Source organism: Paramormyrops kingsleyae, chromosome 1, assembly GCF_048594095.1.
Source record: "Paramormyrops kingsleyae isolate MSU_618 chromosome 1, PKINGS_0.4, whole genome shotgun sequence".
Taxonomy (NCBI): domain Eukaryota; kingdom Metazoa; phylum Chordata; class Actinopteri; order Osteoglossiformes; family Mormyridae; genus Paramormyrops; species Paramormyrops kingsleyae.
This window is the reverse complement of record NC_132797.1, coordinates 205,481-230,491: the sequence shown is the minus strand read 5'-3', so window position 1 is coordinate 230,491 and position 25,011 is coordinate 205,481. Positions and strand designations below refer to the sequence as shown.

The 25,011-nt window shown below is 46.1% G+C and overlaps 3 protein-coding genes across 5 annotated transcripts; 1 reads left to right on the top strand and 2 right to left on the bottom strand.

Annotated features, from left to right (window-relative positions):
* Positions 1-168: 168 nt before the first annotated feature.
* Positions 169-5,168, bottom strand: psmc2 (proteasome 26S subunit, ATPase 2). The gene is made up of 12 exons (XM_023795539.2): positions 4,972-5,168; positions 4,769-4,806; positions 4,553-4,634; positions 4,349-4,448; positions 3,928-4,059; positions 3,199-3,271; positions 2,963-3,058; positions 2,601-2,765; positions 2,416-2,503; positions 849-1,051; positions 641-737; positions 169-464 (listed from the first exon to the last, which is right to left on the bottom strand). The coding sequence occupies exons 1-12, from the start codon at positions 5,039-5,041 to the stop codon at positions 307-309; spliced, it is 1,302 nt and encodes a 433-aa protein (XP_023651307.1). The 5' UTR covers positions 5,042-5,168; the 3' UTR covers positions 169-306.
* Positions 5,167-19,914, top strand: dnajc2 (DnaJ (Hsp40) homolog, subfamily C, member 2). Its single transcript, XM_023795536.2, has 18 exons — positions 5,167-5,264; positions 5,505-5,605; positions 6,120-6,310; positions 7,749-7,824; positions 9,156-9,254; positions 9,380-9,521; positions 9,614-9,694; positions 9,948-10,013; positions 10,193-10,284; positions 12,733-12,854; positions 13,940-14,089; positions 14,191-14,279; positions 17,079-17,148; positions 17,237-17,424; positions 17,519-17,619; positions 17,856-17,966; positions 18,346-18,506; positions 19,746-19,914. Exons 2-18 carry the CDS (start codon positions 5,551-5,553, stop codon positions 19,815-19,817), a joined length of 1,866 nt encoding a protein of 621 aa, XP_023651304.2. The 5' UTR covers positions 5,167-5,264; positions 5,505-5,550; the 3' UTR covers positions 19,818-19,914.
* On the bottom strand, positions 19,871-25,011 carry pmpcb (peptidase, mitochondrial processing subunit beta). 3 transcript variants are annotated; one of them, XM_072709789.1, is made up of 13 exons: positions 24,873-25,011; positions 22,961-23,098; positions 22,765-22,851; positions 22,555-22,684; positions 22,267-22,465; positions 21,584-21,663; positions 21,389-21,501; positions 21,120-21,263; positions 20,882-21,042; positions 20,607-20,692; positions 20,418-20,506; positions 20,213-20,288; positions 19,871-20,039 (listed from the first exon to the last, which is right to left on the bottom strand). In XM_072709789.1, the coding sequence occupies exons 3-13, from the start codon at positions 22,774-22,776 to the stop codon at positions 19,975-19,977; spliced, it is 1,155 nt and encodes a 384-aa protein (XP_072565890.1). In that variant the 5' UTR covers positions 22,777-22,851; positions 22,961-23,098; positions 24,873-25,011; the 3' UTR covers positions 19,871-19,974. The 3 variants fall into 3 exon arrangements, with proteins under 3 accessions (XP_072565890.1, XP_023651305.1, XP_023651306.1); XM_023795537.2 differs by lacking the exon at positions 24,873-25,011 and adding an exon at positions 24,284-24,503; XM_023795538.2 differs by lacking the exon at positions 24,873-25,011 and adding an exon at positions 23,426-23,525.

Genomic DNA, 25,011 nt, shown 5'->3' with positions numbered 1-25,011 from the left:
CACACAATTCCTGCCACTAATAAAATCTCAAATTGCACAATGCTTTCATTTTCCATACTGTGATGTTACTTCCAGCACAAGAGTTAATATGCAATCTGGAATTACATTTATTGAGCCAGTTTAACCCTAAGTTCTATGTTGCAGAAAAAAACATTGATTTTGGAGAAATTATTTTTCAAAATCTGTAGGACTCTGCTTTTTTATTTCAGTGATATTTATACATTCTTTCCCACCGGGCTTCGTGGACACACTACAGAAGCTACCCAAAACCAAGTGACAAAAAAAAAAAAAAAAGACACACGTTGTTCAGTTGTAGGTCATATATCTTGGGGTGGCGCTGAACTTCGCGTAGGACTTGATGACCTTGTTCACAGCTTCCAGGAAGTCCTTCTCTGTGGCGATTTTCCTGCGGGCCCGGATGGCAAACATGCCTGCCTCCGTGCAGACGCTGCGGATCTCCGCACCTGCAAAAGCACCAACAGCCAATCAGACACGTCCTCAGAACCTAATGGCATCACATGACCTTGCCTCGCCTCACTTTGAATGTTCATGGTAGGGCAATTTGCCTGAACCACAGCAGCTAAATCCAAGTACAGACGGTGCCAAAGCAACATGAGGGGCTGTTCTGAGCAAACCTCACCTGTGCTGTTGGGGCAGAGGCGAGCCAGCAGCTCAAAGCGGATGTCCCTCTCGACACTCATGGAGCGGGCGTGGATCTTAAAGATGTGTGTGCGACCCTATAACACAAACATCATGGCTTTACTTGCACACAATGGAAACTCAGTATACCTTCTGCCATATAGACAAGTGCTCAACCTATGAAAGGGTCAGTGGATCTGTGGTCACACCTCCAAATCGGGCAAACTGAACTCGATCTTCCGATCCAATCGGCCAGGTCTCATCAGGGCTGGATCCAATGTGTCGGGTCGGTTGGTCGCCATCAGGACTTTAATATTGCCCCTTGGGTCAAAGCCATCTAGCTGGTTGATGAGCTCCAACATGGTCCTCTGGACCTCGTTGTCTCCACCAGCGCCATCGTCAAAACGGGCCCCTTGGGAAGACACTCAATCCTTAAAACATGTTCAGGAAGAAGCATCTTTCTCAATTAAATGTCTTTATAACCAGGATGAATGAGTGGTGATTACTGCGCATGTGCGATGTATCAATGCGATATCGCCAAGCCCTAGGTCAGAGTAACTATACAACTTAAAAAGGAAATTATAGCAAGACTCGAAGGTGGTGCACGTGTGTCTGCTCTCGCTTCGGGGGGTCTGGAATGAATTAAGTTCATATACATTTTTTCTTATGGGGAAATTTGACTTGGACCATATGCACACGCACACACACAATTAACGATTAAAATTTTAAATCAGATTAATCACAGGGTTGCTGTGGATTAATTTCGATTAATCACGATTAAATATCATTCATTTTTAATCTATATTAATCACATTTAATTTTGCATGAGCAAACCGACTCAAGAAAAAAGGGAATATAGATGCACTTAACATGTTTATTGAACATCTTGAACATGAGTCGGATGCATTCCATCTGCCACAGAAGTGCAATACCATGGACCCATATCAAAAAGCAAGATTTTTTGCTTAGCCGGACAACTTGTTGGATTTAAGGTACCTCAGTTTAAATGGTCTTTATCTTCGTTCGCTTAGAATTAGCACAAACTACCGTAAATCCGACAAATAATCCAACTAATCATGAAGTAAAATTCTAGCCCGGTTAATTGCCATTGTTTGCAATATCAGTTTACGTGCGGTGCTTTACATATGAAACTCCGTAGCAACACATCCACAGATAACTTGGACAGTATAGCGTGTGCGACCGATTTAATGAGCCACAAATGAGAAGTAGTGCTTAAACAGTAAAACTACAACTTTCCCTTCTGTTGATAAAAGGCGCAACCATCTTGGATCTTGAACTCGGGATCCTCTGTGCTGCTCCGAGATATTTCTCGGATCTCTGAGAAACGGGAGCGCATGTCGTCACTTCCGGCTTCAAAACTACGGAATCCGACTCGTAATACGAGTTCCGAGGGCAAATGGAACGCACTAAAACTGCCCGAAATGGGTTGACAGAGACATTTCAGGGATTTTGAATCATTCTGCGCTGCAGATGGGTTAATTGCGTTAAAAATTTTAATCAGATTAATCATGATGATGGATTAATCCGCGTTAACCCGTTAATTTTGACAGCCCTAAGATAGATAGGTAGGTAGATATATATATATATATATATATATATATATATATATATATATATATATATATATATATATATATATATATATATATATATATATATATATATAATATGTAAAAATAAAAAGTCTTTGAAAGCTAAGGTTATTAGCCTACCCTACTTGTATGTTTCATGTACACCTGGTGAAAACAAACACACCTCCAATGGCATCAATTTCATCGAAGAAAATGAGGCAAGCCTTCTTGGTTCTGGCCATCTCGAACAACTCACGCACCATTCTTGCGCCCTAGTGCCAAATATCAAACAGACATCAGTCAGGGGAAAGCAAGCCCACCACTTCACATCTTTCTGGGTTGCCTGACCCTGTGGTGAGCCCTGCTTACCTCTCCCACATACTTCTGCACCAGCTCAGAGCCAATGACGCGGATGAAGCAGGCATCTGTGCGGTTGGCCACAGCCCGGGCACACAGCGTCTTGCCTGTGCCTGGGGGGCCGAAAAGCAGGACGCCTTTGGGCGGCTCAATGCCCAGGTTGACAAATCGTTCAGGCTGAAGGAAGAGAGACCAGAAACATTTGGCGAACAAAGGCAATGTATACAGCAAATCCGAAAATACATTCAATTTATGTATTTACAGAAATAGAATAAACCCAGCAACGGTCCTCTCTACACTGGAAGCTCAGTCTTTAAAATGGTGCCTACATGCTGTCTTTCAGCCCAACCATACAGAGATACTAGAATACATACATAGAGCAATGGTGTCTCAACCACCTCCCTCAGCTTCTCAATCTGCTCTTTGCACCCACCAACGTCGCTATAGGTCACATCTGGTTTCTCATCCACCTGAAAGACAACAACTCATTGTAAATTGATACCTCATGCATGGACGCTTTTCCTACGGCGCACAATGAAAGGACTTCCTGACATGAAGCGCAGCATGCAGGCCTGCAGTACATAAGGAGAGGCCTTCGCTGAACTCTCACCTGCATCATGGTGACAGTTGGGTCAATTTTGGGAGGAAGAGGAATGTGAATCTGGTACTTGTTTCTGTCAACCCTGAAAGTTAAATTCACACAAATGATAAAAACATTTTTTCTTTGCTTCTTTTTAATCTATTGTTTTCATCATGTTTAAAATTTATATTCTATACATTTTAAATTAGAATTCTCTTTGCATTCTGTATTTTTGCTTATATGTAAAGCACTTTGAATTAACTCAGTGTACAAAAGGTGCTATATGAATAAACTTGCCTTGCTTAATGCAGCACACACTGCCCAATCACAAGTGATACAGTTAATTGGTCAGGTCAGGTCGGGGAGCATGCACTGGTACACCTCAGGATCCCAGTTGGTGAACCCCCAGGCCGACATGCGGTCCAGTCCCACCCTCCAGAAATGTGTACCTGCCGCAGCCGGGTGTTACGTGGGCGTCCCCTCGGCCTGGTCCAGCTGCTCAGGTCCTCAGCAATGAGGATCCTGCGAGCCGGACCATCCTCAGGGAAATGCGCCACATGGCCGTAGTGCCGTAACTGACACTCCCTCACAATGCAGGTAATGTGCCTAATTCAGGACTCCCCTAGCAACCGCTCGTTCGACACAAAGTCAAACCAGCGATACCTAAGTATTCTCAGAAGAGGCACACCAGTATTTACCTTAATCCTGTGATTTACAGAGGATGTTTTTAAGCACAGACATAAAAAACCTCAATCTCACCCAACTCTCATTCCTTCTTCAATGTCAGTGGGAGCAACCTGGTCACTCAAGTCCACCACAAACTTAGCAAACTGCTTCACATTGATTATGTACTTTGGATCTTCAGAATCAGCATTGATGATCTTGGTGCACCTATCAATAAGAAGAATGGGAGAACAATTTCAATTCAAAATTTACAGGTGCCATAACAACAGCCATTTCAGGTCTTGAAATGTGCACTTCAACAGTCAAAGCAGTATATTTACAATGGCTACCGGTACATCTGCACCATGGCAGATTATGCTAGAGCCCCCAGATAGGTTAGAGACTCAGATGTTGCTAATTTAATCAAGTGTTCCATGTTTCTTGAGGCAGGGAGGGCCCCTGATGTTTGCTGGGAGGCCTAAGCATAAATGTACCCCTGTACTCTGATCAGTCATACCTGGCCACCTGTAAGGGCTGTTCACTCTGCAGGGTCTGCTTATCTGCAGCCAAATCCCAAAGGGCTGGAGGGGCCAATCCCGTGTCTGACTCTTTAATGCCTGAAAAATAAACAATAAACGTATTAAACTTTCAGCAGGTCTCCTTAACAATAGCAACTTCATTGTGCATTAAAGATTCTATAGGCTTCAAAATGCGCAGTTACCAGTGAGTTCGTTGATTTTCTTGAGGAGTTGCTGAATGTCATCTTCCACTTGCTTGATCTGTCTAGAATACGTACTTTGACCCTGCAGAAAATCATAAACAAAACACATATAAACTTACAAATATTAGGTTACTAAAACAATTCAGTTTTAAGTAACCGATTAAAAGCATTGTTAGACAAGAGAAACGAACGCTGTACATTCAACATGTCACTTACATATGTCTTCAGGAGAGCGATGTCGCCTTCATCCAAAGCTAAAGAAGTTACACCAGACGGAAGGTACTAAATTAGTATAGTGCTGCCTTTAGAATGCAAATACTAGCATTACTGATGTGAAAATATACACATTAGTTTAACCTATCCCAAAGGCAACATCGAACTGCTAGCCAAATCTAGCTAATCAGTAAGATTTATTTTACCTCTTATGGGTTTATCATCTTTTTCTTCTTCTTTGACTTTGCGCTGTTCAGTTCCCAAATAATCAGGCATTGTTTCGCTTTGAAAATGTAATCCTGTTCGAATTAATAAAATACAGATTCAGGTCTCACGTAGCTACCGAGGAGTTACAATTACACAGCAGGTTTAAGCACTTCCGTTGTCCAGGATTTGCCGGAAGTGAGTGTCGGAAGCCTATTAACAGCCCACGTGCGTCCGATAAATAACTCAATGACAAAAAGAACAACAAAATGCGTTTTTTAAAAACGTCTACATGGTAATTATGTACTATATATTTTTGTTTATATAATTTCGTTAGTTTGTAATATTTACAGTTCTCCTGAATAAAAAAAACTAATGGGAATCAAGGACGATAAATAGCAATTGCGAGCCCGGAAAAATAAATATGTTACTCAAGCGGTTCTCTGCAAGGCGCTTGGTTATTGCAGGCCCATGTGGTGTAAACGTAAACCGGCCTTAGGCAGTAAATATTCTTGAAAACGTTTTGTTTCTGTAGGTGCACATCTGAATGATCATTATTTGGAGTGAGTAAAAAGTTGGAAATGTTGAAGGAAGCGCTTGAAGGGCAAGTTACAGTTGTCTGTAACGTCATTGCTGGTAAGAACTGTCTCATGGAAATCTTGCTGATACTGACATTTTAGCTAGCTAACCAAGAGCTCAGCATTGTTTTTTTGTCTTAGCCAGTATACTTGCTGTTATAAATGGATAAATATTAGTAAAATTACGTACAAGTGTCGTTGTTCATGCCAAGTATGATTATTTCTTTCAATGTCATGTTCTGACATGCCTAAAGAACAGTTAACTCTGTTGTACATAGTTCACCATTAAGCGACTTTAAACTCATTTTTGTATTGTGTCGTGTAAAATGTAGAAAGGCAGAATGTCATAAATAAATGTTATATATAAAAAATCCCTTTAATATTTAAAAGTTTTGAAATCAGCTCTTGGTATATGATTTTTTTATGCATTGTGCAACAGAAAATTCTTAACATTAGAAAGATGTTAAGTTTTGATCTTCCTGGGAGAATTCAAATATAAATTAGTTTTAAATGTAGACTACATGATCACTGTGCAACCTAAACAGCCCTCTAATCGCAGCCCCAAACTACAGCCTCTGTGCAGTTCCAGGTGGAGCCGGTGGGTCGGTGGTTCGAGGCTTTCCTGAAGCGCAGGGACAGGAATGTGTCTGCCTCCTTCCAGGAGCTGGAGGAGGAGGAGGAGCTGGAGGAGGAGTCAGAGGATGAGGAGCTGCAGTTGGAAGAATATCCCATGCTGAAGACACTGGATCCCAAGGACTGGAAGGTAGTGGGAGTCAGGAGTGCTGTTGCTTAGAGTAAAACACGCAGTGCAGTGCTTATTTGTAGCGCTCTGCATGAGAAGGCCTTCCTTTGACATGCCCTCCAGTAACAGAAATGGGAAATCACTGTAATCTTTCAGCTAGACTGGATTCAGCTGTTCATTAATATTGGACTATTTGGGGTCCCTCCCATATAGACTATCTAGCAATTAGAACACCCACTGGCATGAGATTCAGTGATGATTTGGATCTGCAGCTCCAGCACTGTGGCACGTTTCCACTTTGTTCTTTCTTTGTTCATGTTCTGGATTTGTCGGAATGATGAGACAGGCTGCACACATGGATTTATGTTTTATTCAACAGCCTAATATTTTTTGGAAAAACGCAAACTGCGTGTGTCCTCCCCAAGTGCAGGGTCACATAATAGCACAGGGCAACATTAAAGCACCAATTAATTACCTTGACATTATATTCATTATTTTAACTTGTTGATTTACTGCTGTTTTAGGTCTTTTGTCCCATACATGCCATATACAGCACAATATACACATCTTAAGGAGTTAAGCACACATCTTCATTTATATGAAACCACAGTGATATCCTACCTTCTTCCATGGCTGTGAATATCCTACCAGCCTGGTGGTTGAATTCACAGTGAATATGAGGTAGATGTGAACAGAAATCTATTTATTATATCTCGGTGACCAATTATCTCTAACGCTTCAACATAATGCCCTAAATTAAGGACTTATTCTTTTAGGTTGTTTGGTTTTTATAGACGTGTTTTGCACTAAGCCATCTACAAGGTGGTAAGAAGATGGCCTAGTGGCAAAATGTGTCGGTCATTTGATATGCTTCCAATAAATCAGTATGAGAGTATATGCCTGAGAGTGCTTGTTTTCTTTATGAAGCCTTTGTTTAACTCACCAAAAGTTCTAGCTGAATTAAAGTTGAATGGATTAGTAATCAGAGCGTCACTTATTTCTGAAACAATTCATGTAGAAACAATTCAAAGAGCCTATAATGCATAGCTGGCTGCACACAAAGTTTCTGTAAGTTATTTATAACTCAGTTGGAATGCTGCTTTGTCACTTACCCAACTCACCCATACCCCTGATATTTTCAGGTACACTGACCCTAACTCTTACCTGACTCGGAGGTCGACTCGAGCATCACTGATGCCCAGATAATTGCTAATATGGATGTTTTTCAGCGAGTACCCTGGTAGAATATAAATAAGTATTCATGATTCCCCTTGTTTAAAACTCCTTATTGGAAATCATCCCTTTTATATCCTCTCTGTGTTGTCATGTCTGTGACTGAATATTCAAATCGTCAAATTAGGGCAGCCCTAATTAAATCCAGTATCAAGATTCGGTGGATGTTAAGTGTTTTTATGCACTTGATGAGTGTGTTGGTTGGTAAATGTCCTTCTTCTCCTAGAATCAAGATCACTATGCTGTGCTTGGATTGGCTCACTTGAGATACAAAGCAACTCAGAGGCAAATCAAAGCTGCTCGTGAGTGTTTAAAAATGTTCTCTCTTTTGTTTGCTCATGTGTTGTACCTTCTCCCTTAGCTGGGTCATTGTTGCCCTATTTCAGGGGTATTCAACTAAAATTTAAAGAGGTCCAGTTAGAGAGAACTTCTTGAAGCAAAGGTCCGGAAGATGACAATGTCTAACTATTTAGTGTGATCTACATTTAAGTAGCCTATTAGTTGTATCAACATTGCATGTAATCAGTACCTGACTGTCAAATCAAATTAATTCAGTACAATTCAAAAACGTTTTGACTATTTATTGTCACGTGACATAGAACTTCGGCCAGCTGGCTGGAGTGAGATTTTCAATTCGAGATGTCTGCACACATGTAACAGTTCTTACCTTGTAAATAGTCTGCTTTTGTATTTAACCATGTAAATACACTTTTGACGTAGCTAATTTTAGGTTTTATAATGAAATAATATAGATTTGCCGTAAGATTTCTAGCGTGTCTGAAAGCGTGTCATGCCAGATGCTTGAGATTTGGCAGCCATAAAAACGTAAATTTTTTGTTTCACCTGAGTTTATTTATATAACAGATAACATTACTTTATAAATATGTTAAAAAACAGAAACTTCAACGAACATGAAATCAACAATAAACTGTGTCTATTTATCCAACATGTTATATAATACATACTGTATGTGAAAACTGTTCAGCTTTACGATTTCAGAACAGACCAGTCACTCTGTTAGGAACATTACGGCTTTTTGGTTGTGGTTTTAGCTTCGATGCTATTAACACTAACGGCACATTAGCGCAAAGGGCTGCATACGCCGAACTACGTCTTGCTTGGCGATCAAAGGTGTTTGACGTTCATTGGCGTGGGAAACGGCGGCTCTACTGCTAAACCATTACCGAAAAGACTACAAACGCTTCGCCGGTTAAAATAGAAGCGTCCCGTCAGGTTTTAATTAATGACTTAATGTTATGGCGATCGGTCCGGGTCCGTATGGGACAGCTTCTGGGTCCGGACCCGGCCCGCGGTCCGCCTGTTGGTGACCTCTGCCCTATTTGGTTCAAATGCTGAGACATTATCAACCCTTTTTTACTGAGCACAACTGCTCCAGTATAGTTCATGGTTATTTTTTCCCAAAGCTGCTTTTGTCATTGTGGGATCTGTTTTTACAGACAACTTTTAGTGAAGAAATTCATATATGATACCTTCTCAAAGGTCGCAAAGCTTTTGGGACTGGAAGCAGGAACTATTGGGTTAGAAGTAGAAGTTCTCAACCACTTCCCCACCTACTGCCCAGTACAGTGTGTCATCTGGACCTAATGCGTTTTTTGATGGCTCTAACCACCAGATAAAGCCATGGTGTTGAAGCACCACCCAGACAAAAGGAAAGCAGCGGGAGAGCAGATTGTGGAAGGAGACAATGACTACTTCACCTGCATCACTAAAGGTGAGGCTTCCCTCTGCTTCAGAGCAGCTTGTCGTGGATCCTGCTGATGGCTCCAGGTTATTTTAAAAAGGGGGAGATGTTGTTGAGGCTGAGTTGTATTGCCTGTGTGTTTCCTGTGAACACAGCTATAGAGATTCTGTCAGACCCCGTGAAGCGCAGAGCTTACGACAGCATTGATCCCACCTTTGACAACACCGTGCCCACCAAGAGTGAGGGGAAGGAGAACTTCTTTGATGTGTTTGTACCCGTTTTCGAGAGAAACTCCAGGTGAGCTTTCGATTTGGACGTGCTACTGACAACACAGCACGCCATGCCGACGCGCTTTCTTATCTTTCTGTTTCTTGGTTTTGTAATTTTAGATGGACCTCAAAAAAGCATGTCCCTAAACTAGGAAGTATGGATTCAACCTTTGAGGAGGTGGATAGTTTCTATTCCTTCTGGTGAGTTATGTACAGTTGCATGTGTTGGTCTGCTCTTCTCATGACACCATGGACTCTGCGTGTTTGGAGGTCACCTCTGCAGACTGGCAGTGGAGACTTAAAATTTTGGCAGTGGGCACAGAACCTGTGTGCTGCTGTTATGTGCTAAAAGCAAACAGCATTGACTAAGGCGCTAATGTATTCATGGCCTGGAGAAGTGGGCACTATAGCCCTCAGGGGATACGGCTGACGACCTGCTCGTCGTGTCACTTAGGTATAACTTTGATTCCTGGAGGGAGTTTTCCTACCTGGATGAAGAAGAGAAGGAGAAAGCAGAATGGTGAGTGGCCATGAAACTCTTGCAACCTATGAAAAGTAAGCTTAAGAAAATGAGCTGTGTTGTAACATAACATAATAGTGAAAGCTGTGATAATCAGCAAGATGCATTTTGGTAGCTTTAAGGTGAATAATATAAAGATTCTGTCCCTTTTTTAAAAATAAATATGTGAAATAAACCAGCCGAGATGAAAGAAGATGGATCGAGAAGCAGAACCGGGCATCGCGGGCGCAGAGGAAGAAAGAGGAGATGAACAGGATACGGACACTCGTTGGTATGACTTTTATTTTGTGTTTTTTGTGGTATGAATCTGGGCAGACCTGCCCTTCTTCTCATCTCTCCATCCAGCCATCAATTTTCTGGCACTTATCCGTGGTCAGGTTAGGTGGGCAGGAGTCTTAAGCAGGGATGCCCAGACCTCCCTCTCACCAGCCACCTCCTCCAGCTCCACCGGGAAATACCAAGGCGTTCCCAGGCCAGTCGAGAGATATGATCTGTCCAGCGTGTCCTGAGTCTGCCCTGGGACCTCCTCCTGGTTGGACACACCCAAATGACCTCCCCAGGGGGGCGTGCAGGAGGCATCCTATATAGATGCTTGAACAACCTCAACTGGCTCCTTTCGATGTGCAGGACGAGCGGCTCTGCTTTGAGCTCCTCCCGAATGTCCGAGTTCCTCATCCTATCGCTACGGCTGAGCCCAGACACCCTGCGAAGGAAACATTCTTCTGCTTGTATCCACGATCTCATTCTTTCGGTCACTAGCCAAAGCGTATGACTACAGGTCTCTCTTCGGTGCATTAGTGCCGATGCGCCACCGATCTACCTGTCGATCTCACGCTCCCTTCTTCCCTCACTCGTGAACATGACCCTGAGAATTCCTCCACCGGGAGAGGGTAATCCACTCTTTTCTTTTTCCAATCGAGAACCATGGCCTCAGACTTGGAGGTGGTGGTCCTCATCCCAGTCGCCTCCCACTCAATTGCAAACTGCCCCAGTGCATGCTGCAGGTCACTGTCTGATGAAGCCAACAGGATCACGTCATCCGCAAAAAGCAAAGACAAGATCCTGAGGCCCCAAACGGCGGAGGGCCCCTTGGCTATGCCTAGAAATTCTGTCCATAAATGTTATCAACAGAACCGGTGACAAAGTCCAACACCCACCAGAAACAAGTCTGACTTACTACTGGCACTGTGAATCAAACTCTCGCTCCATTTATACAGGGACCTGATGGCCTGGAACAGCAGACCCTGTACCCCATACTCCAGAAGCACCCACACAGCACCCCCTGAGGGACACGGTCGTATCCCATTTCCAAGTCCACAAAACACGTGTAGACTGGTTGGGCAAACTCCTATGAACCTTCCAGTATCCTTGTCAGTGATATTCAGGAGGTCCTCAAAATACTCCTTCCACAGCCTGACTATATCTTCATTTGAAGTCCAAGTTCTCTGCCACTAAAGGACCTGCTGCCATCATTTCAGTGATTTTTCTCGTTAACACAGGTTGATGTGTTGATGAGGACAAGACTGATTGGGTTAGAATAGCAGAGTGGGTGCTTCAAATGGAGGGTGGTGCTTGAAATCATTGTTGTTCTTCTGTTAACCATGGTTACCTGCAAGGAAACACGTGGATTCATCATTGCTTTGCTCAAAAAGGGCTTCACAGGCAAGGATATTGCTGCTAGTAAGATTGCACCTAAATCAACCATTTATTGGATCATCAAGAATTTGAAGGAGAGAGGTTCAATTTTTGTGAAGGAGGCTTCAGGGTGCCCAAGAAAGTCCAGCAAGTGCCAAGACCATCTCCTAAGGTTGATTCAGCACCAGTACAGAGCTTGATCAGGAATGGCAGCAGGCAGGTCTGGTTGCATCTGTACGCACAGTGAGGCTCCCCAGACCTTTGTCCCATTGAGAACTTGGTCAATCCTCAAGAGGCGGGTGGACAAATAAAACCTCACAAATTCTGACAAACTCCAAGCATTAATTATGCAAGAATGGGCTGCCATCAGTCAGGATTTGGCCCAGAAGTTGATTGACAGCACGCCAGAGCAAATTGCAGAGGTCTTGAAAAAGAAGGGCCAACACTGCAAATATTGATCTTTGCATAATCTTAATGAAATTGTCAATAAAAGCCTTTGACACTTATTAAATGCTTGTAATTATACTTCAGTATACCATAGAAACATTTGACAAAAGTATCTACAAACACTGAAGCAGCAAACTATGTGAAAACCAATAATTGTGTCATTCTCAAAACTTTTGGTCACAACTGTAGACCCACACCTACCCAGCGTCTCTCACTATGGGCAACTCCAGAGTGGAATACAGTCCAGCTGTGTGCTGAGCATAGCATACTATATCTAGTTGGTATCTTTCTACCTGCCCCACTAGCATAGGCTCCTTTCCGACCAGAGAGGTTACGTTCCACGTACCTATAGCCAGATTTTGTTGCCGACGATTGGTACGCCAAGGCACTTGCCTGGGAGCGAAGCTAACGGCTGGTCAAGTTGAACTGGTGAGGCACTCTCTCCTAGTCTTTCCCAGCACTGCACCTCCTCTGTGATGACCGGGGACTTGCAAGTGAGGCTCAGCAAGGTCACAGTGCAAGTCCAATATGGTTGCCTTTCAAGGTGGGGGGTGTGTGATTGGCCGGTGGACTGGGGCTCTGTGCGCAGGGAGTATGTTTGTTTAAGGTGTCACTTGCTCTTGGTACCCCGCTTCAGATACAGCGTACAGCTGCGATCCGAGGATAAGGAAGTTCAAGGAGGACGAAAAAGCCAGGAAAGAGTCGGAAAAGAAAGCCAAGGCTGAGGCCAAGCGGAAGGAGCAGGTGGAGCGAGAAAAGGTGTGTGGGTGTGTCAGGCAGGGGGCTCAGTGTCTGCATTCTCTGGGGCAAATAGGAAGTTACACAAATAATAACGTTTCAGGGCCTTGTAATGGCATTCTGCTTTGGGCTCTGAAGGGTTACCTAGCTTAACAAGGTTCCTGCAGGCTTCTGAGTTTTGTTACAAATCAATTTCTTTACAATGTATAGCTCAGTTTTAAATGGTGTATATTACCATGGTGATTTACAGTGCATGCCTAACCTGGTTCGAGCAGGTTTAATGGCAGGCTTCCAGCTTAAAACAGGTATAAGTCCTGCCCTTCCACCAAAAACATATATGAACCACCCTTTCACAAAAACACATAGTTACATAAGAACAGCCTCAACTAAATAGTTAGGATGGGTGATACCACTGATTTTCTTTTCGATCTGACACCAAGCAATGCAAAGGTTTTTATTTTTATCCCGATACTGATATTCGGTGCTGGTTCCATTCCATCCAGTTGTCAGGGTGCCAGGATGCTGACCATAAGGTTTGTCAAGCGAGGCGGCTATTGGCTACCTCCTGCCTATCACCTAGTGCCTTTCAGTTTGCTGTGTTGACTCCACCCTATTTATGCGTACGTGCACAGACACATCTTGAGCTAATTCACTGATAACCACTGTTGTAGTACCATTTAATGCATCACCCTGTAGTCAGGGTTAGTTAACCCAGCTCTGTCAAGATAACTCTGGGTATATTCGACTCTTCACAGTACATGGGATGGAGTGGTGGCTCTGAGGCTAGGGATCTTTATGCGTGGGGGTCCGTGTCACATTGTGACTCCGACCCAAAAGTGCGTACTGAGTGTAACATCACTGCAGGGAGTTTGCCAGGGAAACAATGTAGGTTCTTTTAACTTGAGGGATTCAGTGTTGTTTTTTCTCTCACTTGTCTGTCAATTAAAAAAAAGTGATCTCGCGTCATGTATATCAGCTCAGCTGTTGTTTGAGCTCAGCCCTCGTTTGAAAGCACTCGGGCTGCTGTCACACAACCATAGCTGCACATTAACGGTGTACTGCTGCCCTCCGCGGCGATGACGGAACACGACCTTCCTCCCCGGCAGGCCAGGCAGGCAGAGGTGGAGGCGGCGAGACAGGCTAAAGAGAAGGAAGAGGAGGAGGCCAAACAGGCTGCTCAACAGGCAAAGAAAGAGAAGGAGGTCCAGAAGAAGGCCATCAAGAAGGAGCGGCAGAAGCTGAGGACCAGCTGCAAGGTCATCCGGCAGCCCCCAGAGAAGCCCACCTGCATTTCACACCTTGTTCCCCTCTCGTCTGATTAATGTGCTTAATGCGTTTATTTATTTGCTGTTTGTAGAACTGGAATTACTTTTCTGATAATGAGGCAGACAGTGTGAAAATGATGGAAGAGGTGGAAAAACTCTGCGATCGTCTAGAGCTAATGAGGTAAGAATAGCCGATTTACAAATATATGTTCAAGTGGGTTGTACAAGTTTGTTCCATTGGTGTGAGGTTTGCATGTCCTCCATGTGCTGTGTGGGTGGTCGTAGGGAAAGTCTGCTCTCCGAGTGGCACATAGGATGTGTGTCTGTATCTTGTAGCGCAACCAATTTAATAAATTTTACATATTAATTAATGTAGCATATCAGAAAATAGGGTTGATCACCAGGTAGAATTCTTCTACCACAGGGTTGCCTAGACGCTACAGCCATACAGTTGTAAAATCAGTGTCTCAACACCCCACAGGAAAGGAAACAAACATATATTTTGCCGGAAAAGGGAGAGAAAAAAAATCATTAACTCACGACTCGGTTTAGATATAAACCGACAGCAGTCTGACAATGAATTAACCCGGGCTCTCAGTTAGTCTGAGATCACAGCAGTCAAGCGTAATTAATGTTCTAAACTTCTAAAGCTTTGAAATTGTCTCTTTAAAATTTAGAAGACAGACTGTCAACAAAAATAATTCAGTCCCATGGAAATCGATGGAGGGAGTATATAACAAAAATAAATTATTTTATACTTAAATGACATGAGACGTAAACAGGGGCCTGGGGAGATTTGTACAAGTCAAGTGGAGTGGTTAATGATGCACAGAAATGGGAGCATCGGAGAAAATAGGAAGAGAGAGCCTTGACAACACCGGGCGCCATCAGCAATCCAGTCTGAAGGTGTCTAGGCAACAGAAACTTTGACACCATTGAGATGCGCCGAATCAATTCAGTCAGTCCACTGCCTGTAGTGGATCCTTGCAGTCACAGCAAGATCAACCAATCAATCAATCGAGCACTTTATTTGTCCCCGAGGGGCAATTTGAGGGCACATAAAGCAGTGTTAAGATCAACCCGACCATACATATACAGACATCACAGTGGGGGAAGACAGGTCAGGAAGACAGCCGCTCTACAAGCCAACCGGTCGACCGCACGAGCAGCGACCCAGTCATAGGAAGAACAGAGAAACAGAATTACATGAGGTGAGAATAAAAAAAAACAGCCCCTAGACTATACTCCAGTAGGGAGTACAGTCTAGAGTAGATTTACTCCCAGGATAAAATCCATAGACAAAAAACAGAAGTTGACTATATGTAACCTGCTACGGTCTGTGTGTGTGTGTGCCCTGTGATGGACTGGCACCCTGTCCAGGCTGTACCCCAGTCCCGTGCCCTGTGACGGACTGGCACCCTGTCCAGGCTGTACCCCAGTCCCGTGCCCTGTGACGGACTGGCACCCTGTCCAGAGTGTACCCCAGTCCCGTGCCCTGTGACGGACTGGCATCCTGTCCAGGCTGTACCCCAGTCCCGTGCCCTGTGACGGACTGGCACCCTGTCCAGGCTGTACCCCAGTCCCGTGCCCTGTGACGGACTGGCACCCTGTCCAGGCTGTACCCCAGTCCCGTGCCCTGTGACGGACTGGCACCCTGTCCAGGCTGTACCCCAGTCCCGTGCCCTGTGACGGACTGGCATCCTGTCCAGGCTGTACCCCAGTCCCGTGCCCTGTGACGGACTGGCATCCTGTCCAGGCTGTACCCCAGTCCCGTGCCCTGTGACGGACTGGCATCCTGTCCAGGCTGTACCCCAGTCCCGTGCCCTGTGACGGACTGGCATCCTGTCCAGGCTGTACCCCAGTCCCGTGCCCTGTGACGGACTGGCACCCTGTCCAGGCTGTACCCCAGTCCCGTGCCCTGTGACGGACTGGCACCCTGTCCAGGCTGTACCCCAGTCCCGTGCCCTGTGACGGACTGGCACCCTGTCCAGGCTGTACCCCAGTCCCGTGCCCTGTGACGGACTGGCACCCTGTCCAGGCTGTACCCCAGTCCCGTGCCCTGTGACGGACTGGCACCCTGTCCAGGCTGTACCCCAGTCCCGTGCCCTGTGACGGACTGGCACCCTGTCCAGGCTGTACCCCAGTCCCGTGCCCTGTGACGGACTGGCATCCTGTCCAGGCTGTACCCCAGTCCCGTGCCCTGTGACGGACTGGCATCCTGTCCAGGCTGTACCCCAGTCCCGTGCCCTGTGACGGACTGGCATCCTGTCCAGGCTGTACCCCAGTCCCGTGCCCTGTGACGGACTGGCATCCTGTCCAGGCTGTACCCCAGTCCCGTGCCCTGTGACGGACTGGCACCCTGTCCAGGCTGTACCCCAGTCCCGTGCCCTGTGACGGACTGGCACCCTGTCCAGGCTGTACCCCAGTCCCGTGCCCTGTGACGGACTGGCACCCTGTCCAGGCTGTACCCCAGTCCCGTGCCCTGTGACGGACTGGCACCCTGTCCAGGCTGTACCCCAGTCCCGTGCCCTGTGACGGACTGGCACCCTGTCCAGGCTGTACCCCAGTCCCGTGCCCTGTGACGGACTGGCACCCTGTCCAGGCTGTACCCCAGTCCCGTGCCCTGTGACGGACTGGCATCCTGTCCAGGCTGTACCCCAGTCCCGTGCCCTGTGACGGACTGGCATCCTGTCCAGGCTGTACCCTAGTCCCGTGCCCTGTGACGGACTGGCATCCTGTCCAGGCTGTACCCTAGTCCCGTGCCCTGTGACGGACTGGCATCCTGTCCAGGCTGTACCCCAGTCCCGTGCCCTGTGACGGACTGGCATCCTGTCCAGGCTGTACCCCAGTCCCGTGCCCTGTGCTGCCTGGGATAGGCTCCAGGCCACACTATGACCAGGATGAATGGATGGCAGTCTGTGACAGCTGTCTGGCTGTGTTCTGACATTCTTTCTGGTGTGCCTCCCTCCTCACCCATCAGTCTGCAGTCGCTGAACGAGGTGCTGCTGTGTGACTCCAGAGAGGAGGCCATGGCTGCCGTGGAGAAGCAGGTGAGTACAGACGTGTCGCAGCATCACGTGCAGAGGGCAGCGATCCCTCCCATGCAGCTGATCACGCTTCTGTGGGCCCCGACACCAGATCCAGGAGGTGAACACACAGCTGCAGCAGGAACGGGATGCGGAGCTCGCAGCTCGACAAGCTGCACGAGGGGCGGAGCAAGGCGGAGGTGGGGGAGGGGCTGGCAGCGGCAACAAAGGCTGGAACGAGGATGAGCTACAGCTGCTGATTAAAGCCGTCAATCTTTTCCCGGCCGGCACCAGCGCCAGGTGGGGAGACCCTGCCTGGTTTGAGAAGGTGGCACTGTAGGGTCCATGACACGCAAATCAGTATCTGTACTGTGCCTTTGTTTGCCATTTATAGATGGGAGGTGATCGCCAACTACATGAACTTGCACTCTACCAGTGGCATCAAAAGGAATGCCAAGGATGTCATCAATAAGGCCAAGAATTTGCAGAAGCTTGGTGAGTCTTGGGGGCAGTATGTGGCTTGATCTGAGGAAGACCCTTAACCTCCAGGGACTGACTGACCGTGCTTCCTCTGTGCGTTGTTTTGGATAAGCATTTGCTTAATATGTAAATGTATGTCATAGTGAGATCCATTCCATGCTGCAGAGGAGCCTTATGACCATCATGTTCTTGGCTAATGAAAGATTTTTGGCTAGGATTTGTGCTCACATTTGTTGCATCTTCATCCTCAGATCCCCAGCAGAAAGATGAGATCAACAAGAAAGCTTTCGAGAAGTATAAGAGGGAGCATGTGGCTGTTCCTGCCACCGCAGACAATGCAGCGCCTTCAGAGAGATTCGACAGTACGTTGAAACATCGTTGCTATTTGCAGAACCCAGAGGCACCATGGACTATAACGGAGAGATGCTCGGCTGCCGAAGTACAGCTTTGGGCATTAGCTGCCTCCCCTTAGGGAGGAGCTCAAACAAACCAGCCACCCCAAGATGTGGCACTGAGAGACATGGGAGATCACCAATCCACTATATGTGCAGACTCCTAAACAGCAGCTTTTAGTTTTTAAATCAATCAGATATCAGAATTTTCGTTAGCTTAATGATGTTAGTAATGTTTTATTGTGACAGTGTTTTTAACAATAATGGTCTTTATGAACCTGTGATGTTACCGAAGTAAATTAACCGTTGCTTTGCTGTTTGTTTGCTCAAATTCTCCTTTTTTGTCCAGCATCTGGCACAGATATTAGCTCAGCAGCCTGGACGACAGAGGAACAGAAACTTCTAGAGCAGGCCCTGAAGACCTTCCCAGTGAGCACCCCGGAAAGGTGGGAAAAGATTGCTGCCACTGTTCCGGGTCGCAGCAAGAAGGACTGCATGAAGCGATACAAGGTGAGGGTGAAATGACGAGCGCAACTTGCAGGGATGGAAGTGGTGTTTTTCTAAATGACAGATCATTTACCTGACAATGTACAGCACCAGCAGAGATCAGATGCAAAGGTAATGGACTAGTGCTGAATCCAGGCCGTTTCCTGTTCCCCGTGTCTGTGTGGGCGTCCTCCACAAGCCCAGAGCCATCTGAAATATTAGCATGGCCGGCTGCCCTGTGCTGGACAGCCTCCCAGCCTAGAGGGGGACTTCTGGCCGTATGCGGCCACGCGACATTTCACATACAAAAAGGAACTCAAAAGTACAAAAAAAGACCTTACTAAAAATTATCTTCTCGTGATAAAAGAAAAGTGAGGCTGTGTATTAGCAAGATTCTGGCATTAAAACTCAATATATTTAGATATTGTGATACTGTAAGCAAGGTGATATATTCTGATTTTCTTAAACCTAATATTAATTACATTGTCACAGTATAAAGAAACCACCATAATGAATAAAATAGTTAAGAAGTTTAGTCTTTTATCCATTCAGAACAGGGTGACCTGCATTTGCATTTTTTTACAGTCCCTGTAACATCATAGCACTACTTTTTGCACAATCTGAGCAAAGGAATAAACATTTGCTTATCAATAAAAAAAAAAAAAAGTCCTTGTCAAAATGAGCCCACACTTCAGCTCTGTACGGTGTGACCCTAGCCTTTACGCTACTTCCTGTTTCAGTTCACGTTGTTACATTACAGTGGAAGAGTTAATGAATTTGGTGATCAGTGATCACTGTTGACACACCACAGTACACAACAAAATGTGTCCTCTGCATGTAACCCATATATGACATCACGACCTAGCAGGGGGCAGCTAATTCAGTGCCCGGGTAGCAGTGCCTTGCTGGTTGGGTATTCGAACCAGCAATCTTTCAATTACAAGTGCGCATCCCTAATCATTAAGCCACCACTACCCCAATAAAGAGTTGTAATCTTTTTTCCCACCAATCAAGAGGTCAGGCATTTAAAAACCACTAAATGAACCAGTGTGCCACGATTCTTTGCATTTAAACTATTAATTTAAAATGGACAGTGTTTTTGAGAATCAATACCGTATCTCAAAATCGCACGAGAGGCTAGTGTGATATGGAAGTTCCCCAGTGCACAAGCCAGCCACCTGAAGTCTTTTTAATGAAGGCGTTTCTTCTGGCAGTTCCACGTCAGCATTCGGATGGCTGACTAGCCCTTCCTCTACCTTTCAGGAGCTGGTGGAGATGGTCAAAGCCAAGAAGGCGGCCCAGGAACAAGTAACAACTGCTAAGAGTAAAAAATGACCAGAATAAACCCCCCCTCCTCCCCCCCAACCCTTAATCATCTTTCTTTTAAATGTTGTTGCATTGTCTTTATTTTATAATAAAAGTGCAAAGAAAAGTTACAAGTCTCCTTTTTGCCCCCGAAGTATCACACTGGGGTGGTGCCAGGCTTGCAGCCTCAGCCCCGGAGCCAGTACATGCCGCTTCGAATCTGCTGGTAGTCTGGCAGGTGCTCTATGGGACCTGAAACAAGAACCAAGATGGCAGGAGGAGGTACGAATGCTATCAGGCACTTCACAGTCAGAGCTCACTAAGCCTGTGACCACCATGCTAAAGGAAAGCAGGCACTCAAACGGAGGTAAACTTTGTGCTTTATGCGCTGCTTATCTACGGTTATTGTAAACAAAGTAACATACCAACTGCTGCAAGAGCAGGGGGTTTGTTGTAAATGTATCTGGTGCAGACGTCCTTGATGGTCTGTGCATCGATGGCCTGGAACATAAACAGTAGTTGCTATCTGAGGACACTTCAGTCCCATGCTGCTGGTGGGGCTCAAACAGGGTGCTTACAATAGTCTTAGTCATGCCCATGAAACCACCCCCCCTGGCAGCTGGCACTTACGTCGATCCTGGCCTCCAGCTCATGAAGGGGGATCCTGCGGCCATAGCACAACATCTGCCTGCCAATGTCCTCACAGATGGGGGTGGAGCCTGGCCAGCAAGTGGAAGAGAGGGGAGGGTCCATTCAGTAAGGAGGGGGGGTGGTTCGGGAGACCCCTCAAGCTCAGCTGATCTCCCCAACTCCACCCACCGTCCAGATGCAGCAGCATGTTAGTCTTCAGCAGATTCTTGGCCCTGGCCACTTCACCCTCAGTGACATCAGTGCAGAGAGACATCCTGGATGGGAGGGGAAGCTTCAATGTGGTGCCTTCCAGGGAAAAAGGCTAACAAATGATTCCAAGGTCCCCCCTTCCCCCTTAGTTTGGCTGGACCCCATTAGTTTCAGATTGGTTCTGTCTAGCTGACAGTTACCAGCTGATAGAGGAACGTGCCACTTGTAAAATGGGGGGAACGTGCTGCGCTCACCATTCACGCTGGGCAAAGTGCAGCATGTCCGCTACTGTCACAGGCTCGCACACCATGTAGAGGCCCCAGAGGCCGGTGTCCGTATAGCATGTGTTGAAGGACTGGAAGCTGTGGCAGAGGCTGCCCTGGCACGCCATCTGAGCCAGCTTACTAGAGAGGTTCTGGGGGGGGGGGGAATGCATGTCAGCCGGTGGAAAAATCAACTATGGAAGTCAGCCTACGAGAGACGGCTGCTCACCACACCCCCGCCGAAGGAGCGGTCCCAGTTGCCGATGAGTGTGTTGGCCACCATCAGCGGGATGGTGTCAGGGTGTGACCAGCCCACAGCCTCCACGGCCACAGCGATGTGTGCCAGGGGCATCTTGTCATCACGCACACGGATCTGTGGAGCAGTCGCTGCGTTAGCAGGCATGCTGCAAGTGCTCTTGCGTGGTCACACAACCACACAGCCTTAACTACATCAGAGACCATATATGCGTTTGGGAAGGACCTGAAGCACCCCCTCACCTCGCTGCCGGTGAAGGTGCACGGGGGCAGGGTCGGGGGCTCACCCTTGTACCTCTCGGGCAATCTGCCAAAGTGGTACGTCGCCAGGTCGATGAGCTCGTTATGTGAAACCCCTGGACAGAGAGTCAGCTTTAGTGTGACGTTGACAACACGTGTACGTGCTTAACGAGATCGTTGAACGTGCCAGACACTCACCTCCTGCAGCAGCTAGGACAATCCTGGGACCTTTGTAGTGTGTCGTGATGTATTCAACCAGATCAGCCCGGTTTATAGTTCTGCCGGAAACAAGAGATGCCAAGTGAGGTATCACTGGGGTATTGGTGATGTCTGATGCGGGTTCACTGTGGGGAAACCTCTGAGCCAATGGCACATGGAGTTAAATGTTAAGATTAGATCATAGCTGTGCTCCTAACATGATTTTGCATGTGAAAAACAGGAATGCTGCAATTACACCAAATTTCTTGAGCTTGGCTGATCATGGCGAATAAAGTTGATTTCGATACGTACCAGAACAGCATCTAACAGACCACTGTCACAATAGCTACACCAGTAAAACAGTTATGAGCAGAATCGTAATCTGCAAGACTCTGGCCATGAAGGAGACACTGATACAGACAAATGTCAGATGAATCTAGAAGTGAAGAGAGCTCCTGGAATGTAGAAAATGTCTGGGAAACAAATTCCCATGCAGCTGGGGAGATACAAACGGAAGATAAAATGCCATCTGAGGAGAAATCCTTGTAATCTGATGAAAAGTGGTAATGTATAATGGACTGGTGAGCCCAGCTGAATATAGCTTTGCTTATTGCAACCTTTTGTGGTTGATAATGGACGGTCACCTTAAAGGCAGAGATCACACACACACTAGGGGGCCGTACTTGATGTTTTCTGTGGGTCCGAGAATGGTCCTGCCAAGGGCTGTGTCCTGATACGCCGTGGCGTGGAGGTAGTCAAACACCACTTCCTGCAGGTTGGTCTCCACTTCCTGCATCTCCCGAAGGATGACCCCCCTCTCACGCTCAATCTCTGCCTCCCCCAGTGTGCTGTTCTGGATGATGTCGGCCAGGATCTCCACCGCTAAAGGGCATGAGAGCAGAGGCAGTGACGCAGAAACAGCAGGGCACCATGAGCCCAATGTGACAGCAACCTTGCTACAGCACCAGTACCTCTTGGGAGGTCCTTAGAAAAGGCCTTGGCGTAGTACACGGTCTGCTCCCGCGACGTGTACGCGTTCAGGTGGGCCCCCATGTTCTCGATCTCCAGTTCAAGGTCTAGCTGTGAGCGCTTTCTTGTGCCCTGCAAATAAAGTCATGAGTCAGTAGCACCAATAACAATAACTCAATTTATGAGCTCAGGAGACCTTGAAATATACCCACCTTAAAGGCCATGTGCTCCAGAAAATGGGCTGTACCATTATTCTTTTCATATTCATATCGGCTTCCAGCATCTATCCATAGACCCACCTGTATGGGCAGAGACCCAAGCAGCCTTCTACTACACTGACAGAGTACTACATAAAAGTCACCATCGGAGATCAACTGTTCGGGGTCAGACGCGTGCCAGTCTACCCACCGTGCACGTGGACAGACCCGAATCCTCGGACGCCACCCGGAGCCCGTTCTCCAGCGTGGTCACCTTGGTTTCAGGTACGTTCAAAACCACCTGGTGAGCGGCCTGCGTAGCTCCATGTCTCTTTGATACGATGACGGGCTGTAAACATGAGTGACGGTCACGTTACATTGCTAGAAGCAAAAACACACCGTCATGCTTACAAAAGCAAACAGTTATGCAAAGTCACTGTGATATTACACGACACGATCAGCATTTCTAAGTTAAAACAAATGTATCTACTGTCTTTTTAGTAGTCATCGGCCATATAAAATTTTGAGAAACATGATAAATTATTTTAAGTGCGAAAGCTTAATTATGCAACTAACTAGCACTGTAACCGGGATATTTGATCAGGTCGCCTCATTCACAAGTCAAAAATTCGGCTTGTAATACTAAACCCTTCAGCTAAAACAGCCGTGTGCGTACCCTGGTCACAGCACATGTCTTCAGCAAACTATCCTGGAGCAGGTATTTTCCGGCAAGTCTGAGACGCTGCAACACCGTCGCCATGCTGTTTATTAGACAGGCTCCGCAAGAGCGTAGCGCCTCCCCCGCGGAACCACGTGAACGTGTGGGCGGTACTCAGCGCGCACGTAACCCCAAGCGTCACATATGCAATTTCGCTTCGCTGGTAGTGTTGTACATGTAGGTAATTTAAGTAATACTTAACGCCACAACTCTTTCTGTGATTACCGAAATACTCCGTGATTTTGTTCTGTGCTGGAGAGAACTGCTACTTGGTTTTCATGACTATGGAAAAGCGGGAATAAAAGAATACTGTTATTTTACTTGCCAAATTTCACAGTCATAAACAAAAACTTCGTAATAGAAAACTTTTTTTTTTTTTACAGCTTTTTAAAATTTAACTTGAACTGTGCTATTCAACTGTTAAGCTGTCCACAAACTGTAAAGCTGTAAAAACTGTGGAGTTCTATCAACAGTTGAATTTGTAAATGTGCCATGTCCCCTTTTGTAGTTGTTCTTCTATTTTCTTATTTGCTGTCATTTGTTGATGGTGTTCATGTCGTTTTTACATTGTAATAATTGAAGAAAAAAAATAACGCCACTTTGTATGCTTACAGGAACTGTTAACTTTTTTATCAGCACAGTGAATTTACTAACGTGGCTTTACAGTCAAAAATATTACAATTTTTAAAGGCCCGTTTTGGTCTGCTCAGAGGCGTACATAAAAACACAATAACTCGCTATGCATAAAACATCAAGCCTTTGTATAAAAGTATCACTATACTACATTATTAACTAGAACAATAAAGAGCTTTTCACCTGGCAAAATTTCCAGCGTACTAAGAACTGTGAGTTCCATCTCCATGCTACAGGGCACCTTTCTGGCTCACAACTTGCAATGTTATAGTACCCTTGGTTCTTTGTGTGCGCGGTTTCCATATTGTCTACATGTTCGCCTGGCTTTTTACCCAGTGCGTAGCATTATGTCGGTGCCCCAGGATGGACCGCTGTCTCTTACAGGGCTCCCTTGCCTCTTGCCCTCTTTCCCGGGGTAAAGTTCCACCCTCATAATCACCACAACTAGACAAATAGTTACCGAAGAAGGCTGTCATTGGCCCTGAGGGTTGCCAGGATGTAACACCGGCCACACCACCATGTTTTATCATGCAAAAAACGGTAATGGAAACACAAACGCTATCCCAATGTTCTGGTAAAGTAAAATATGTAACATAAAGATAAGTTCAAAGTTGAAAATGAAGCTCGTCCTCTCGCCTGAGGTAAATATAAGGACGAGTATAAAACCATGAACACTGGCCATCTGGCAAGTAAAATGCATGTAGGACTACATGTTTTACTGAACTAGACCAGTTGGCTAGTAGCAAAAATGTCCACTCCCGGATAGATTCACCTGTTTTAACACGAAAACGAGCTCCTGGGTATTTCTTCACACTGTATCGCACCCTAACAATTTTGTTTGTATAATCAAACTGCCAAGTAATTATCTCTGGGGCCGTTGGCCTGTATTTTAACGGCACTTTCAAAATGAC

Bases quoted from the DNA above. Each gene is read 5' to 3' on its own strand.
- psmc2 (XM_023795539.2), bottom strand. From the start codon at position 5,041: ATGCCTGATTATTTGGGAACTGAACAGCGCAAAGTCAAAGAAGAAGAA. The intron at 3,059-3,198 runs GTGAGAGTTCAG...GTTGTCTTTCAG, and splicing joins CAACTGTCACCATGATGCAG to GTGGATGAGAAACCAGATGT. The intron at 2,504-2,600 runs GTAAGCAGGGCT...ATTTGGCACTAG, and splicing joins TGCAGAAGTATGTGGGAGAG to GGCGCAAGAATGGTGCGTGA.
- dnajc2 (XM_023795536.2), top strand. From the start codon at position 5,551: ATGTTGAAGGAAGCGCTTGAAGGGCAAGTTACAGTTGTCTGTAACGTC. The intron at 14,090-14,190 runs GTCATCCGGCAG...TGCTGTTTGTAG, and splicing joins AGCTGAGGACCAGCTGCAAG to AACTGGAATTACTTTTCTGA. The intron at 17,425-17,518 runs GTGGGGAGACCC...TGCCATTTATAG, and splicing joins CCGGCCGGCACCAGCGCCAG to ATGGGAGGTGATCGCCAACT.
- pmpcb (XM_023795537.2), bottom strand. From the start codon at position 24,403: ATGGAAACCGCGCACACAAAGAACCAAGGGTACTATAACATTGCAAGT. The intron at 22,852-22,960 runs GTGGGTAGACTG...CTGCCCATACAG, and splicing joins CGGGTCTGTCCACGTGCACG to GTGGGTCTATGGATAGATGC. The intron at 21,502-21,583 runs GTGAGTGTCTGG...CTCTCTGTCCAG, and splicing joins TGTCCTAGCTGCTGCAGGAG to GGGTTTCACATAACGAGCTC.